The sequence below is a fragment of the Argentina silus genome, assembly GCF_951799395.1.
Source record: "Argentina silus genome assembly, chromosome: 3".
NCBI lineage: Eukaryota > Metazoa > Chordata > Actinopteri > Argentiniformes > Argentinidae > Argentina > Argentina silus.
The window spans coordinates 17,734,800-17,753,677 of NC_139657.1; the positions used below are offsets into that span (position 1 = coordinate 17,734,800).

At 40.9% G+C, this 18,878-nt stretch overlaps 1 protein-coding gene across 1 annotated transcript in view; it reads right to left on the reverse strand.

Annotated features, from left to right (window-relative positions):
• Positions 1-1,523: 1,523 nt before the first annotated feature.
• Positions 1,524-18,878, reverse strand: part of galnt18a (UDP-N-acetyl-alpha-D-galactosamine:polypeptide N-acetylgalactosaminyltransferase 18a) — a gene marked incomplete at its 3' end in the record, with an annotated part of 43,537 nt that continues 26,182 nt past the window's right edge. Inside the window, exons 5-11 of the mRNA XM_083666485.1 lie at positions 16,940-17,137; positions 16,152-16,266; positions 13,999-14,184; positions 13,625-13,762; positions 10,725-10,820; positions 6,311-6,475; positions 1,524-1,673 (exon numbers count right to left, since the gene is read on the reverse strand). Coding sequence (XP_083522611.1) covers positions 1,524-1,673; positions 6,311-6,475; positions 10,725-10,820; positions 13,625-13,762; positions 13,999-14,184; positions 16,152-16,266; positions 16,940-17,137 — 1,048 coding nt within the window. The remainder of the gene's footprint in view (positions 1,674-6,310; positions 6,476-10,724; positions 10,821-13,624; positions 13,763-13,998; positions 14,185-16,151; positions 16,267-16,939; positions 17,138-18,878) is intronic.

The following is an 18,878-nucleotide window of genomic DNA, read 5'->3' on the forward strand; positions in this document are numbered from 1 at the left end:
ATATCCTCACAAATGATGTGATGTTGGCCAGTTCCATCTTCTGTGGCAGCTTTGTATTTTGCAAAGACAATTCAAACACATCACCATCATTACTGCTGCAATGACTGAGAATCACAACATTCTACCAGTGCATCTCACAAAATAAATTACACAATTGTATGATTGAAATAAATGTGTACACTTTATTCCATAGTAGTGTAACGGAAACATTTTTTTTACTTGAATACAATTGATTTGTTGCCTCTCTGTTGTAGAATCCTCTTCAGCCACAACTGTAATGTGCCTTTGCATTGTTTCAAATGAATACTGTAAATTGCTTATGTGAGAGGGTAAGTACAAACAGCAGCCTTAATGCAGTGATGTTATAATATGCTGTGAGAGTGGAATCTCATGCATCTTTCATTACCTATAACTCTTCAGCTCAGCATCAGTGCAGAAGAGGATGAGGACTGACCTGTTAGACAGATGAAAACGTCTTTCCTCCTCTTTAGCAAGTCATTATAATTTAAGTGGAGATATATATTTCTCTGTAGGACACGCAAGCTGTGGAATGGAACTGCAGACATCTTTGTGTGATCATGCTATTGGTATAAACTTGAAAGCATCCCTTCTCCTATTCAATCCTCTAATACTACTTTAAATTCAGAGTATCCAGGCACAGCAATACGTCATCTAATCTACAAGGCTAAATCATGAAATAGCCATAGGTGCGCGAACAAAGCTGAACCACTTTGATTGAATTTCAATTTAATGTGAGGGCTGATAATTATGTTTTATTTTCTGCAGAATTCACGATAGGAAAGCAACCATACAAAATCATTTAGCAGTCAGCATTTTTATTGTTGTTTCTTATAAATATCAAGTACAGTATATACTATATACACTTACAGTATAAAATAGCTTGAATATTTCCCCAACATATTGTCTTCAAAACTCAACAATTGATTTCATAATAAAATCAATCTACAAACCTGAGACACAAATGAACATAAGTATAACTGAAAGGTTAACAATTACATGCTACTCAGTAGCAAAACGTATATCAGGTATAACAGAGCCAATGCAAGCCATAACAATCCGCTAAAAAATACATTTACACATTTCAGTCTCATATCGTAACCCAGTCTGCCTATTCAGCCCCACATATCACTATGGAAAATGTTTAACATTTATCAAATGATGATGTCTTTGGGTCAAACAGAGACACATCAAGGTGCTTACAGTAAAGTGTCGCCTTACATGTAATCAAATTCCTTCCTTCCTCAATATTTTTCTTTTTTGAAGACATTTAAGTCTCTTGTGAGTCCAGTGTTTGCTGTGACCTCATCATGGGGTGCATTCCTGGCCAACTATGTTGCAGTCAGTCAGCACGCATCAACCAATGGTAGCGTGCAATGTCATTGACTGCGCAGTAGGGCATCAGATTGCTTTTTCATATGATGTGGTAAGCTGATGTATTAAACACTTATCCAGGCGTTGTTAGATCTGCAATGAAGTCGACCTGGAATTCACCGATGATCTCCTCATTGGGCAGGAGGGCCTGTCAGTATGTTGGTGATTGTCCACTTCTGACCAGAGCACTTCTGTATCACCAGCTTGTAGCCAAACTCTGAATCGCTGCTCTCCACCAGCTCTAGGCAACGCATGGTCTTCCTGTTTTGAATGGAGCCTCCCTATGTGGACACAGGAAGCCCAATTAAATTTCATTCAATTCAATTGAATTAAATACAACCTTATTTATCTCCTCAGAGGCAAAGTATCATCAATAGCAAGTGCCTGTGGATGGGGAATAGTGAAGGTACAGAGAAAAGTTCAATATCATCAATACCATAGTCACTGTCTCTGCATACATCACTGCAGTCAATACAACTGCAGATGGTAGGAGCTCAGATAGCTGTCAGACAGTGTATATGTTACAGGAAATGTATGAAAAAGGCAAATGTATACATACATCTATACATTTTGCAATTTAGCGGTTAATGTATACATATCCCAGTTAATATATACATTTCACAACTCAATGATTAATGTATACTGTGCATATCGCTGCTTGCGGTAAATCTGTACATCCCCGGTTAATGTGGACAGAGACACATGTTTAGACGGCGGTAGGCCAGTGCGCTTCATCACCGCTCCGCAATTGCAAAGCAGCCTGACACACATGAGAACAGCATCTCTCATCAGTTGTGTATGTGACACGAAAAGCTTGGTAGGCCTACCCAACTAACAGAGCAGAGAGCGCATAAACTAGCTACTAAAATGTGATGGCTTAAACCAAGTTTGGAGTTGATATCCATAAGATAAAAAGCTAGATAAGTAAATCCGCCAGCTACCAAGTCGGTTCGGTTTGCTGCTTTGAGGAGTTATCGATGACAGCAGATGCGTTACATAGAAGATGATAGGATACTGTATGTGAATAAACATTCGTCGTGCACGGAAACCACACGCGTGCGCGCGTGCACCAATCATGCGAGCGTTGCCAAATTCTTTAACGCTCCCATTCTATTCAATCATTTCATCCACACCGCTTGCGTGGTCTGCGAGCGTCTGCAAGCGCATGTTTTACCCCGCGTCTCAAATAGAAACTGATCCTATTTGAGACGCTGTATATGATATTTCGCAAGTCCCGCTTCTCCCATCTGTTCATTGGATTGGGGAGAAACCCTGTTAGAATACTCAAACGTGCATCCATAGGCTACTTCTCTCCTGCTTGTCGTAATGGAGTCTGATGTGGGCACCTAAATGTTCGGCATTTTTCACGTTGGCGCACGCGCGCGGCCGGTGTGGTTTCGGTGTTAAAAACCATGCGCGTCTCATTCTGCGGCTTTCATTCATTAGCAAGTTAGCTATCAACTATCCAACCGGTTTGGTGATCTGCATTTGATCAGATAGGTCATGTGCGATAATGAGCATACAGTTAAGTAGGCCTAGTGTAAAGTGTGATGGGCATACGAACATCAGGAGGAACAAATGTTTGCACAGTTGCTTGGCCCACATAATAAGAGATGTCCACATGGCTGTATGGAGCGCACCTGATCTGGACCGCAACTGCAAGTGGTTAAAGCGCAGTTTAAACATGCGTCTCTGCCCACATTAACCGGGAGATGTACAGATTAACAGTGTAATGTATAGATTAACCGGGATATGTACATATTTCCCGTTTCATATACACACACTAAGCCTCCATCCCTCAAGCCATTAGACATAATTACAGACTGAAATTCCCCTTTGTAATGTGATTAGTGATAGTTTAAGATAAGAGGACCAGGATGTTGGGTATTCTTTAGAAACACCTGGTGTAGAGCTATACAGCAGGCTTTAATGACAGGAAGGATCCATATAGATAATGTTGACACAATGTAATTGGATGCATTGTTCTTTGATGAGAATTACCGAAGGCCTATTTCATATCTCATTCGATTAGTGTATGCAAAAATGACTAAAAATGCTACGAAGGAGCTTCGAAAAATACTACAGGCAAAATGGCTAAGAAATTGATACCTCACCTGCATCTTGCAATAACTATGATTGATTTCACCACAAAACAAAACCAACAGCTCAGAACAGAAAAATGAAACAGCTGCAAAATGTTATTGTTATCCTTGAGTCTTTCATTTATCTCCAAGTCTGAAGAGGAGCAAATGGATTAGATCACCAGCATTTCACTGTCTCTCTGTATAGTTCCCTATGCAGTGACCAGAGTGGTTTGTCTAAATATCAGCATGTTGTTGACTGTGGTGCCCTAACATATTGAATCAGCAAGCTGTGATCTGAAAAACAAGGTGGGTTGACATTGTTTAACCTCCATGAACAAAACATTCAAAATGCAAAACATTTAAATGACTGCATATTGCAGTTAACTTTAGCCTCAAATAAACAACATGAGAATAATTGTTCTCCTTTCTTAAGTGTGAACTGTCCCACATGAGAAATGCATTAGCTTTCTGTATGCATATCACCTTGAGTGCCATGTACTTAGGAATCTGTACTTTACCCCAGTCCCTAGGGAGAGTGTATGAGATGGACTCTGTCCCAGCCCTGCTCTCCACGAAACACACCCATCCAATCTCCTGAGTGGGCCAAACCAGAATATTGATTTGCTATCTAAGTGGAAACAGAATTCAGTTGGCTGTAAGGGAATGTGACCTGAGCTCTGATTCTAGAAAGGTGCGCCAGGGAATATGAACTTGGGAATCTCACTGTGCAGTATTATCTGAAAATGTTAACCTCCAAAGTTGCACTCACCAGTACCAAGTAAGTGATAGCAATTTATTTGATGGTGCACTTGCTCTCCTAAAACTTCTCTAAAAGTTTATTTGAAAGTGATTTATAGTTTTCAACACCTTATACTGGCTCTGTCACAGTAGCAACCCAATAATCAACCAACTCAAGATTCTGTCCTGTTGTATGTGTTAAATTTTCATAGGTCTTTAGATAGCAGTATTACTTCAGCAAAACGTACAGTAACACATTGCTCTCAAAAACATCTGTTTTGAAGAGTGTGCAGAGTAGACTGGGACTAGAGCATATGTCCTGCAGCCTAGTAAATGGTGCTCTCTGTTGCTGCACATCCTTCACTCTCAAGGTTCTACCTAAAGCTTGTCCCTGTAGTACAGCTCTTTGAATAACCCTTTTTGCTTATTGGTTCCAAAGGGTTCTCCCATAGGGACAAGCTGAAGAACCCGTTTTTTTACTGTCGTCAGCTAAGCAGATGTGACATATAAGGTGTTCCAACGGAGCGTACTGTAAGGATAGGTCCTCTACTGTGCTTCACATTTGTTATTTTAGATTACCTTTTTTATTGGGAGATTGCAAGTGGTATGGTGCCTCTAAAGGGCCAAATAATAACCAACCAATAAAATAAGAAGCTGCTAAAAAAATGTTTGATGTCGACTCTCATAGATTTATGATGCAATTTCGCTTTCAACCCTTAGGGGTCAAACACAGTTCAATATTTCAAAAGATCTCTTATCAATAATTCACAGCTCCTGACTGCCTTGAGATGAGACACCCAAACCCTCTCGCTCGTTCTTTCCCCTCCTCTCTTGCTCCTTCCCCTCCTCTGCCACTCTTTCCCCTCCTCACACAGAAGAAGAAAGGACCTTTGGCTTCAAACACTCATTAAGCGCTACAGTACATCTCCAACTGTCAGGTTTTAAAGGGGTCCTTGTGCCTTCTCCTGGGACAGCCCCACTGCTTTTGATCTAAGAGCCACAGAGAGACAGTACTGTTATGTTACACCAGCAGCCCACTATTTCCCTGTGGCACCATTGTTAATGGAATGACAGGTTGAATACTAACAACAAATCTCCATTCATCATTACTAACACATATCCACAAGGATATATTTCTGAATATAAAGTTGAATGACAATTTTTTTATTCCAGTCCAATTATTCATCCAGATTTTCTACTTCCGTAGAAAACAGAACTTTGCAAGGCCTATTCATTTCAGTCTTCCTGCTCAGCTTCAGAAATGGAGGGTCCATCATTTGAGCCCTTGGGGGAAGCGGCCTAATGGGTTTTGCTCTCAAAGTTATCAAAGTACAATGAAATACGTTTTTAAGTATGAATTTTGTCGTTGGCCCTAATTAGGGTGAGACTAACTGCCACAGTCTGTCTTTCTATAGCTTCTACAGAGTCATAGATGATGTTCATTGTTCCCCACAGAGAGAAGCTCTAACTAACATGTTTAATGAGACAGAGTCCAGTGATCTGCTATGGCCTTTCATTAGAGGTTGACGTTCCTTGTGACACTGCTTAATGAGAATCAAGGACACTGAGTGCAAGTCTGTGAACCCAAAAGTACAGCCTAGTCACATCACAGGCCAGTCACAACACAGCTGCTCTTCTGTACTCTGTAGATGCTCAACAGAGCAGAACACGTCCTAATTAGCCTGATTCATCTAGACACCTAATTATGACTTTGCTGTATAATTTCTAATGGTAAAAAGGTCATAGAGAAGATACATAGAGAGGATATTATAAACTCATGCATCACATCATGATATAAAGAGCTGATAGGGGCAGGCAGATCAGTGGTTAACCTCTGCTGGCATGTATATCTTTTTTTATAAATACTCTATATTTAGGTCTCCTTAAAAAAAGATTCTCATACTTTCCTGGTAAAACTTTTTTGTTCCTTTTTTATCTGTTTATCTGCTCCTTTTTTCTTTCTTTTGTGCAGCATTGTACATGACTTTGAGCTGCATTCTTATGTATGAAAGGTGCTATATAAATAAAAGCATATTATATTATTATTATCATTATTATTATAAAATGTGCTGCGTGTACAGTATAATGTCCTTTACCTGAGTAAAGAGCCAGGCGAACTTCATGTGCTTGGCTGTAGCATAGCTGCACTCTAGCAGTCTCGGTCGGCTGTTCACGTCCACCAGGCACTTGTTGTCATCGTCATCGATGGTGGGGCTCAGGACCCCCAGGTGTAACTGCTGTGTGCTCGTGTAGTACACGTTCTAAGGGAAACAAGACGACAAGCAACAGATGAACGCCAAGCAAACAGAACAGAGTTGAAGAAATGGCATGCTTTCTGAACAGAGCATACGCGTCAGAGGTAATTGGGTGGAATGATGTTTGTCTGTTCATTGCAAACAAAGCATTTAGAAAAGCAATTATCCAAATGTAAACCAACTGTTGAGCCTTTAAGCTGCTATTTTCAGAACCTGAGAGAGATGACGGAGGTGATGTGTGTGAGAGTGTGTGTGTGTTTGTGTGTGTGCGTGTGTGTGGGGGTATGTGCGTGTGTGGTGTTAATAACAGTGATTAAACATAGATTGATATTCAATGTATAGACTGACATTCCATTAGAAAAGAAGCCTCACCAGTCAGGTGTCATCAAAGGGTCTCAGTGGAGGAGAGGACTCTCTTTCTCCTCCCTCTCTCATTGACTCTTTCTCTCTCCCCCCCCCCCCCCTCTCTCTCTCCCTGATGATATCAACTGGACCAAGGAGACACCTTGAAGTGTGTACTGGATATGCCTATTGATACACAGTATCAACACTGCAGGTAGGAATCTTCATACACACGATAATAGGCCTATACATTCTCCCACATATATCTAAAACACTGTATAAAAACACTGTATAAAACTTGAAAAATAAACGACTGTAATGTCACGTTTTCACAACCCTGACGGATGGTGTCCCTCTCTTTTACTCAGCAACATAAACCAGCAAACAACAGTAAAGAATGAGGAGAATGAGGAATCCACTAGAGTGCTGATTTAAGGGTATAAATATGTACTGTAGTGAGACCGTAATTACTGGGGTTTGGTGCTGCCACTTGTTCTGACTGTGGAGAGGAGGTGGGCACGGGCAGCAACAACAGCTGTGGCGGAGAATACATGTTGTCTCCATACGTAATGATGAGGTTTCACTGTGTGGGCAGAGCTGTGGGGGGGGGGGCAATGCAGCTGGGCTGAGGAGCCGGGAGAGCGGGAGGAGGCAGCACTATCATGGCCCAAAAAGGAGGAGGCAGCACTAACATGGCCCAAAAACCTCCACACATACGCAGGCAGGTACACACACACACACACACACACACACACACACACACACACACACACACACACACACACACACACACACACACACACACACACACACCATACACCCTCTTTCATAAAGGGGAAGGAAATAATGGAAATGGTCATGGGGAAGGAAATAGTGAAAATTGTCATGGTAACTAACTGTGTGTGTGTGTCATACCGTAAGTGATATCAAGCTGTGTATCTCAGTTTGACCCGTCGTCAACAAAATAACAACTTCCTGCAGTACGTATGTATAGTATGTATATAGAGGTGCTCAAATGTCAATAAAAGAAAAGTAGTGAATAAAAATATTATGCAGCTAAATTTTGATGAGGGAAGGTGTACTGGACAGGTTTGGAATGACAGCTCTAATCAACTGTACAACTCATTTGATACTCAGGCCTCAGTGAAACTCAAGACCTACAGACCTGCAGCCAGACAGCCCCTACAGACTCAAACTCAGAGGCCACTACAGTCTGCCAGCATCACTACTTCTCTTATATCTTTGTCTTTGCTTGTTTCATATACCGGTATGTGGAGCTCTATAACAAAATTCCAAGTACGTACCCCCATACCTACAAATGGCAAATGATCTTGAAACTTGAAACTCAAACTGACAAAGCATCAGGGACCAGGCTACTGATTGTTGTGCCATAATATAGTTATGGCACAACAACATGAGACAACATATCCATGGATTGGATTCTACAGTGAGAGCAGAGGAGAAATACTGCAACGTAATTTCAGGATGGAAGCTGTAGTTCAGGCTATATAGATCCTCTGATAGAACCCAAATATCCATTATGGGTTCTACAGTGAGAGCAGAGGACATATACTGCAACTTTTAGGATGAGCGCTGGAGGGCATGTGATTCAGCGCATCACGGTATCTCATGTTGATAAGATTTTACCCCATCTTAATTGGCTTACAAGAGAGTCATCTTTGAAGCGAGCTTCTGCCTCAATGAAACAAGCATTTCAATGTCTTGATTTCACATATCCTCCTCTTATGCCTCAGAATAGTGCTGCGTTTTCCACACTCCATCTATCTAATATGATTCACCACCCTCTGAGCAGGAAACAAGTTCAATGAAAATTGCTTTGGGAAACAATTGTTCTTCCTCTGAACAAGAGAGGTCAGAATAATGTGTGATTTTACAATAAATCAAGTTTCGATTTTGATCCCAGTTGCGGTAAATGATTCTCTTTCGCACAGATGAACATGTCTGAAGTACGTCTGAAAGTTTAGAGTTGGATAATTGGATGTTAAAAAGACTCCCTTATGTTTTTAATAATTGATGCATTCTAAAAACATAAATCAATGTCTTCTGTACCTTAAAGCTGTGTCTTTATAAAGCATCAGGGCTGTTGGAATAAAAGTCCTCTGTCCCCAGTGGCAGAACGCTTTTCAAACCAACATCGATTACATTTCTTCAGCTGGCTGACTTCAGCCAGTACACAAGTTATTTTACTTTAATCTTGCATCAAGATCAATTCCTGCTACAAAACATCCAACAAGCCTTTCTTCTTGAGAGTTCAGTTCTCCCTGCGTTTACTCAATAGCTTGGTAATTCAGGTTTAATTTTCACAGGATATTGATCTTCACCAACCAATCTCTCCACTCAAAACTAGGACCATATCTGATTTCCATTACCTTTAAGACTTCAATACACACTTCTTCTTGCTTCAAGTCAGTTACAGACACTCAGATACTGTTACTGATACCACAAGTCTTTTAAAGATTTATACAGAATGACTTCTACGTCTTTAACTGAGCAAACAAAAAGTCTCTACAGGAGCAATAAAAAGAGAGTGTGTACTCTGCACACTATGCACCACTGACATATAAAAGCTTATTCTGTATTCATGAGAATCCCCAATGGATCGTTTAAAGTAGCAATTGTGGAATAAGCAGAATAACTGAGCTGTTTAAAGTTGCTTGTTGTTTTCAAGAGACTGGCGCTCATTGCACAGGAGATTCTCTCCCGATTTCAATTACTACCATGCGTCATTAGTGTAGGGGGAGGGAGGGGGGACATTCCTGAATGTGTGTGTGTGTGTGTGTGTGTGTGTGTGTGTGTGTGTGTGTGTTTGTGTGTGTGTGCGTGTGTGTTGGGTGCGGGGTTATCCACTTACTGTAAGGACTGAGGATTTGTACATTAAACAGCCAATGTTCACTCATCCCTCTTCAATTAATTCACTACGACATGAGACCCTCTATCTTTCTCCCTCATGATGCAATCCTTTTATTCCTAGGACAGGATGAAATCTCAATCTGTGTGGTCTCATTTATCATCAGACCGACTCCCACATACATGCAAGTCCTTTCAACAAAAAAAGGTTCAAACTGTTTGGGTTACCATAATTAACAACAACATGGTGTTTCCCTAAATGAATGTTTGTTTTGTTTTTCACACATTCTTTTTGAATACTAAATGCAAAATATTCTCTAATTTCAGTCATTCCAGTAGTGCATCTCACACAACTAAAGACAAACTGTATTTCAGACTTTGGCGCCTTCTATTTCCAATATCATCTCTTGAATTTCAGCAGAAAAGAATGGTGGTTTAATTCCATTTCTATGTCACAAGCTGAATAAACGTCTCTGGGAAAAATGTAAACTGATTGTGACAGCGAAACATAGAAAACTGCAAGCGCAGCAGTTTGGGAAGATAGATACAGTAGCTGTGTATGACCCAGATAGAAGTCAAGGGTTTAGAATTGCAGGCAGGAGTCGATTGTATTGACTTCTCCGACAATAGAGCACTGCAAAGCTGTCCCAAAATACTCAACAAGATGCACCACCAGGCTGTCTTGTTGGAGTTATGTGATGTATTTATGCTAATGTGAATATGTACTGTAGACTGCCAGACATAAATATTTCATTAGCAGAAAACCCAATTTATTACAATAACGTAACAGGGAGAAGTCAGATACTATATGCGAAAAATATATACTATATGAGAAAATACCTTTTTCTGAAAACTTTTATGATGAAGGTATACATTTGGTGGATGTAGACAATTAAACAGGGATGATTGTACTGAAGGACAGAGACCCAGTTGTAATTGTTGTGAATGTTCGTATTAGGACAGTATTGTTGTGTTTTACATGTTACTGGGACAGGGTTACATGTGTCCTTGCAGATGGAAGGGTCAGGGGTCAGAGGGCATTCACCTGTGGTGTCATCCCGTGACAAAGGTACAGGATGGGAATGTTGTCTGAGTCAGGTCCCTGGTCCAGACACAGGTCACCCCTAAGACCATTCTTCAACTGAAGGAGAGAGAAGAGAGGGGAGAGAGGAGGTGGAGGAGAGAGGAAGAGAAAAGAGGAGGGACGAGAGAGGGGAGAGTGGAGATAAGAGAGAAGAGAGAAGGATGGAGAGAAGAGAGTAGTGAAAACATAGGGGAGAGGGGGAGAACACAGACTGTTAAATAACAGAAGAGGAGGGACAGAGACAGAGACAGAGACAGATTTAGAGTGCAGAAGCTTCTCTCTGTACTAGTTCAGTGACAATGTGTTTCTGAAAAGCCCTTAAGCCTTCCTCTGTCTAGGCACCCAGGACTGTTAATTAGACTTTTATGGAAGAAAGAAACAGCACACAAACTGGTGTGTGTGTGTGTGTGAATACAATTTGAACAAATGGAAACCACTTTAGGCAGTTTGCATTAAGGATATAGCTAAATAGTATAAATGATTGTTTTCCCATTATCCTTGCGCCAACACAATGCTTTTAAGGAAAGATTAGTTTCCAGACACTTAGTAAGTACACTCACTGAACACTTTATTAGGAACACCTTCTCATGGTGGAGGTGGTGTAGCGGTGTGGGGAATGTTTTCTTGGCACACTTGGGCCTGTTAATACCAATCAATCATCGCGTGAATGCCACAGCCTATTTGAGTATTGTTGCTGACCATATGCATCCCTTCATGGCCACAATTTACCCATCTTCTAATGGCTACTTCCAGCATGATAATGCACCATGTCACAAAGCAAAAGCCATCTCAAACTGGTTTCATGAACATGACAGTGTTCTTCAGTGGCCTTCCTAGTCACCGGATCTGAATCCAATAGAACACCTTTGGGATGTGGTAGAACGGGAGATTCACAGCTTGAAAGTGCACCTGAAAAATCTGAGGAATGGCGTGATGCAATCATGTCATCATGGACCAGAATCTCAAAGGAACGTTTCCAACATCTTGTGGAATCAATGCCACAAAGAATTTAGGCTGTTTTGAGAGCAAAGGGAGGCCCTACACAGTATTAGTATAGTGTTCCTAATAAAGTGTTCAGTGAGTGTATGAATGCATTAAAATGTAGTATGGGGATAGGGTAAGACTTATGGGGGAATGTTACCTGAAATCAATTTTTATGTGTATTTCTAGTCAATCTATGGTGCATACCATCTCAAACTATCATCATGTTGTGTGCAGCAGCTATCTGTGTTTAGCTCCTAGAAAAGTTTCATAACATCAACACATTTTGCACTTTGATCCTGCTATACTATGCCAGTGGGACCCAGAGAGCAGCAAGCACTAGCTGTTGTGCTGTTCAACAGAAGGACCTTGCGTAGGAGGCAGAGGGGAATCTTGGGGGTTGTAGGAATTGACTTGGATCATCAGGACTGATCTGGGCATTCTAAGAGAAATCTTTTGACTCAGAGATCATTTTAAATCATGATTCTTTGTGAATGTGTCTAGTATGGACTAAAGAAAACAATAAATTACTGGGTAAAATGCTGTTATACAGCTGTATAGTATACAGTATGTTATGTATGGCTTCAAGCTGAAAAGTAAATAAACAATGTGAGTGAATTTGGACATTGTCTGATTCTCCTTCATTAAGATAGAGAGGGGATGAACTTCTGTCATGTGCATTATACAGTAGGCCCCGCCAAGAAATGCAACCTTGCTATTACTGTACTGTACAGAAATACATCTCTCTATTTTTGCCCTGCATTTGCCCTGTATGATCTACAGTTTGTCAGATATTCAATATGATTATCATAGAACAAATAGCGTAATCATGCAAACATCACCCTTAGCACACCCAAGTGAGGTAGTTTTGTGAAATATGTACTTCAAATATACACCCCTCAGTTGCACTCACAGCAGCACTCCCACACATGCTCAGTGATGGCATCAAATCATTCTAGCGCGCATGTGCACACACACACACACACACACACACACACACACACACACACACACACACTCATGTTTCAATTAAAGTGACCTATTTTTCAGGCATCCTCAACCAATCATTGCTTCAGTGCTTCAGTGGTAAAGTACGTAGGTGTAGTACACAAGCTGAGGGTAGAGACTGACTCTTACAATGGTGCCTTGCCTTTATAAAGGACATTTCTGTATAAGGATAAATTGTTTAACGGATGTCTCGCTTCACTTAAAAAAAAAAAAAAAAAAAAGGCAGGTGATTGCATATGACCTCCAAATGAAATTATTTATATTGATTATTTTATATTTATTATTTTCGCCAGGTATGAGCAAAATTCCGGGCGCTCGCTTCAGCGTGAGCCGTTGGTGCGACAGCACAAAAGCTGAAAAGTAAAAGCCGAAAGCAGAGCAAAGGAGAGAATTCAATGTTAGAAATCGACAGTTAGACAGTTAGTTAGACAGTTAGTTTAGATTTGTGTAAGGCAAGATCTGATTAACAAAACAAAAAACTACAGTTTTCATATTTCAAAATGGCTGTCAAAATCTGTGAAAAGTTGGCAATTGCTTTTAAAAGTTGCCTTCAAAATTTCAAAAACATTAGGCCAATGGGGGTAATATTACATTCGGAGGTCATACTGCATAGGTTTCAAGTTTCTACCATGAAGCATCTCACAGGAAATTGAGCGATAGCATCTTAACAATAATAATAATAACAACTTTTCTCAGTATTCAAAGACAATTTACATCCATGAAGAAGCTTTTTGTTGCTGTGTGCCTCTTTTTGGAATGATAATAATGATAATAAGTCCTCTATCTCAGGTAAAGCCATTTTTAGATTAAGCAACATAGTCACCTATTTAATTTTGACAAGAAACAATGGTGAGCGCAGACAGCATACTCACCACTCCATAGGCAATGGTGTCACTGTAGGTTCTCATCTCAGAGTAGATGTTTGATAGGAACCATCTGAATGATTTACACTGCAGTCTATTCCTCAACGCCTTCCTCTCCGAGATGTCTCCTATGTCGATCCCTGAGTTCTGGATAAAGACACATGTACAGACACATAATCTATTCAATTCATGGTTGGTTATGATTGCACTGCATAAACAGCAGATTCTCAGAGACAGATTAGTTTACTACTGGACTAGAAATCACTCTCCAGGCTCTCCATTTAACATGATCTTTAGTCCAGTACTAGGCTTAATCGTGGTCTGGGAAACTTACCCTAAGATGTGTAATGACATAGCCTACTCTAACATCCCTGTCCTATTACCTGTGGGGGGATGTTCCAGGCCATGTAAACATGGTTCTTATATTCATCCATCCACACCTCTGCCACCCTTAGAGCGTTCCTCCGCACATGAGCAGTCAGGTTTTCAGTGTAGGGCTTGTGAGCGCGCTCAATGTGCGCTATCCGAGAACAGGGCAGAACCTCAACACTGCCCCCACACTGCCATACCTGGAATTACACAAACAAAAGAGTCTAAAAAAATCTCTCGAAAGAGGGAGAAAAAGAGTTACATTCATCATTGGAAGTTCATCTGAAACCCCTATGCTCTTGATTGAGTGAACCCTCCGTTGGCATCACCACCAAAGCTTGCCTGTCTGAAACAGCATACTTTAGCACCTTCCCCAAAAGAGATTTTAAATATCACCATATATTTGTAAAGGGATTTACTTTACAGGGATATTAGGAGGAGCTATTCTATAGTATACAATGCAGCATATCAGCCCATGCCAAAGTGTGTGTGTGTGTGTGTGTGTGTGTGTGTGTGTGTGTGTGTGTGTGTGTGTGTGTGTGTGTGTGTGTGTAGAGTGGGAGGGAGAGAGAGAGAGAGAGAGAGAGATAGTGGGGGAGGGATTAAGTCACTATGACAGTGCAGTAGGTAAAGAGGAAGAAGACCAGTCCGTGGGTGAACATTTTTAAGTGAGTCTCCCACTATACTCCTGTTCAGTATAGCCTCAAATGGCTCATTGGGAATATATGGGGTGTGCTTACTTTTACTGACTAAAGACAATTGTATCTGCAGAAGACACTTCCTGTGATGTGTGAAGAAAATTTGAGAGTGGCCTGGGCTGAAATGATATGGGAAGCTATCAATACTGATTGTTATATGAATGTGTTCTTGGTCACAAACTGAACAGAACTTTATCAGGGATTTAGGGAAAAATTAGCTAATTGAAATGGGGTTGAATGGGGCACTCTAACAAAAGCGTTGTAAATTGTAATTCACCCAGAACCCAGACTGCCTGCTATGATAGGACACTAAAACAATCTAAAAGGAGACAATGAGCAGTAAACCCACACAGGAAAAAAATGACTTAATGAAGATCTATGAGTCTTTATTAAACAACAGCGTGTGGTTATCAGAGAGGAACCATCTGTAGAAAAACAGACAAATCACATTACCGATGATGCCACCCCCACTTGTTCAGAAGACCTAAATAGAACAATTCATTACTGTGAAAATTATACCCTGTGGACAGATGTGTGATTTCTGATACTGTAAAAAAATAGACCATTTACATAATTATTGACAACAACACTGATGATCCACGACTGGAGTCTCTATTACAGTATCTAGAACATTAGGGCCAATTATGTACTGGCACGCATAGCTTGTTAAAGAGAATGCTGTTAAAGGGATAGTTCACTCTATTTGAAGTTTCAGTCACAAATTTAAGGTCAAACTTAAAAAAGTGAAGGCCATTTCATAGCAGAACGGAAGTTTGGCATCCACTCGATACAATCTCTTAACTACATGTTCCTATGAAAAAAGACTGCATCTTACTTAAAAATCCCATTCAATACAATAATGTAATGCAGTTACTTCGGGATACATTGAAATTCCCCTGTGCAGATAGAAGTTGGAAACACAGCTGGACTGACCCAATATCTTAGCACTGGGTCATCAGGGTGGGAAGATTTACTCCTTAGTAATAGTCTTCACAACACTGCAGGACCACAATGATGCAAGGCCACATGGCTGCAGAACCACAAGGCTGCAGAACCACAAGACTGCCAGACCACAATGACCCAGGCACTGAGCTGCACACTGGAACTCACTGTGTCTCATCTCCCACTCTCAGTTCGCCATGGAGAGCTCCTCTACATACTGCAGCTCCTCCCCTGGCCAATCTGGTGTGGTACTGAGCTAACTCTACCTCCTCCAGCTACACACAGCAGTGCAGCAGGTACTTACACACAGGGCAGTGGTGGATTACTCACTCACATACACACACACACACACACGCACGCACGCACGCACGCACGCACGCACGCACGCACGCACGCACATGCGCACACAGACACACGCATAGATGCATGCACACACACACACACGTACCACAAACACACACCAGTGCTTCTAACAGACTCCTCATATGAGAAAAACATTAAAAAAAAGTGATAGAAATTTGACTCACCCTGATACCAAGCTCCACATTCTCTCCACCATAGACCTCCATCCCCTCGTCCAACAGGCCGATCTCCTCAAAGTACTTCCTGTCCACCACGAAGCAGCCAATCAGAGCTGGGCTCCTGGTTAAAAGATGAAGATTGGATCACTGGTGTATCATATTATTCTGAGCTCTTCTACTTACCAATGGTAATAGCTCTATGCACTTTGAAATAAACATAGCTGAAGTGTGCACATTTGGTCATTGTCAACATTTGTTTTCTATACTAAACCTACAGTACAAGAGGTTGTTTGCCTATTCACATTTTTCCAGTCAAGAAAGAGGATGATGTCTTGCATCATGTTACTGAGTTAAAGGCTGTCGAAAAAAAGATCCAGGAGGAAGAAAACAACTTTCATCTACTCGTCAACACTGATCCAACAGTGGGAGACTTTGTCCTAGATTTATATCATTCTTACATCATTCTTATCAAAGCCAAATAAACCACATAAACAAACCTTGTGTGTGTTTCTCGTTGCAATAGAAACACAGATTGTGAAACAGCATGCAATAGCAGCTAAGGCATGGCTTTACACAATACAGGGCCGACCCAAACTGAACTGTGCTGGATTGGACATGTTCTTTTCACATGGTCCTTTCCAGCATGAGTACAGCAATTACATTACAATGCAGTATACAAGCGTAAGTATGTTGGATGCGTAAACAGTCCAGTTAGTACAGCTCATCACGTCTCAGCTTGGTTTGGCTCTGTAGTGTGTAGTGTGATAACGGAATAAGTCTTGTTTCCCACTAACCTGATAGGAGTGGTGTGGTTGTGCTGGGTCCACCAGGCTTTGGGTGGGTTCAGGTAGCGACACCACAGCTCCCAGTCAAAACCCTGGGCAGAGAGTGGATACTCCTCAATTTCAAACGTATCGTATTTGATGTTGTCAAACGATGGGGAAACGATGCGAGTCCTGTCCTCCTGGATCCTGTATAGGATAGGTTCAGCCCTGTAGGGGAGAGCAAGCATGTTGAAAAACGCATGGACTGTCTCTATATGGCTAAAATCCAATATATACACATGCCATTTAGAATGCATGGAGAATATATACTGTAGCTGCAATCTAAGTAGTACGTGTATCTCAATGGGACTAAACTGGACAAAACAATAAATATAACAAAAACAAATAAAATGCTTGTGTGGATAATGGAACACAGCCGCTATCTTCCGAAGATAGCCCATTCACACAGAAAAAAACAGCAGTTCTTACATCATATAAACAATATCTTTCAGCACTGTCGTAACATCACAGGGAAGAGAGGGAGGAAACCAGTGTGACGATTATTTTTTCATCCGAGCCCACTAATTCTTAACGGCTCATTATGGCAACTCCCCATAAGGCTGTATGCTAGTGCTCCACACACAGAAAACACATCTGAGGTAGAGATGGGGAGGTGTTGATATGGTAAAGAAACAAACAACAAGGTTGGATAAAGTTATCTTATGAAGTTCACATCAAATGGGCCTCACATAAATCAAAGCCACAATCAAGGAAAAGTGCTTTTATATCAGTAGGACTCCAGTCTTCAGTCACAAAACATTTACACAGGCATGTACATTTTCAGTAGTGGAATAATTTAATGGAGGACATCAGGAAAGACAGTTAATCTATTGCTCTCTGTCATTTGGACAGAGACCAGATAATTTTAACATTTACTAGTGGAGTGAAGCGATAAACACAGCAGTCAGTCATTTAATGAGAGCATTTCTGAATAATTCATTCAAAATGACCACATTACGGCTCTGCGAATACATTTGGAACAGGAAGAGCTAATTTCACAATGCAGACATCAGAACACAGGCTTGTACTACGCTGTAGAGCTTAGATTAATGTTAACACATCTTCACAAACCTGTAGTTCGCAGAAATGTTTGTGTACATAAAAGATAGGTTTGGGCCTTGCCTGTTCCTCTTTAAACACCGTTGCTGCACTGAGGCGAATGATTTCCTTAGTTGTAGACTTGACACCCAATCTATAGCTGGGAGGACTGAGAGTAACTATTACTGTGTGTTCTTAGACCTGAGCCAAAACACATCAGAAGTGAGTGGGGTTGTTTTGGATCCTGCCCAGACTCTTCAGTGATTGTTGTGTCAGCCTGTCAAGCTGATTAACAGCCACAAATGACAGGAAACTCTGATAGGCGTACACTCAGTTGCCATTGACAACACATTGAACTCTATACTCTAAAATGAATGCTGGTGTTTGCAGACCATACATAAAATACTGAAACACATTTTTGTGATGGTTTTAAGACATGTTTTAGGATGTATGAAACACTAATCATGAGAGGTTTTGAAACATAACATGGGGTAGTGTTACATCAATAAACCAAGAGTTGTGAAGCACCTCTAAGAGATTTGAACTCTAATCGAGAAGTGTTTGAGCACCCATATGATGCAGTGCAGAATCAGTGCAGTGCAGAATCAGTGCAGAATCAGAATACCTCTTTTTTGGGAGCTCCAAGACACTCTTTCCTCTGAAGTTTCCAAATGCTCTTAATTATATGAGGAGTCCCTGCTCTACTAAGGTGTTTTCATACACTTCTCATTGGTTATCTCATCTCTGTGAGGTGATAAACTCCTCATCAGTACCTCCTTATTAAAAAGGCTTACTAGTCAAAAAAGTGTTTAAAAACTGTGGGTACATTCATGTTTTTCATTGGCTGCTGAGTTACAGTACATTTAATCAC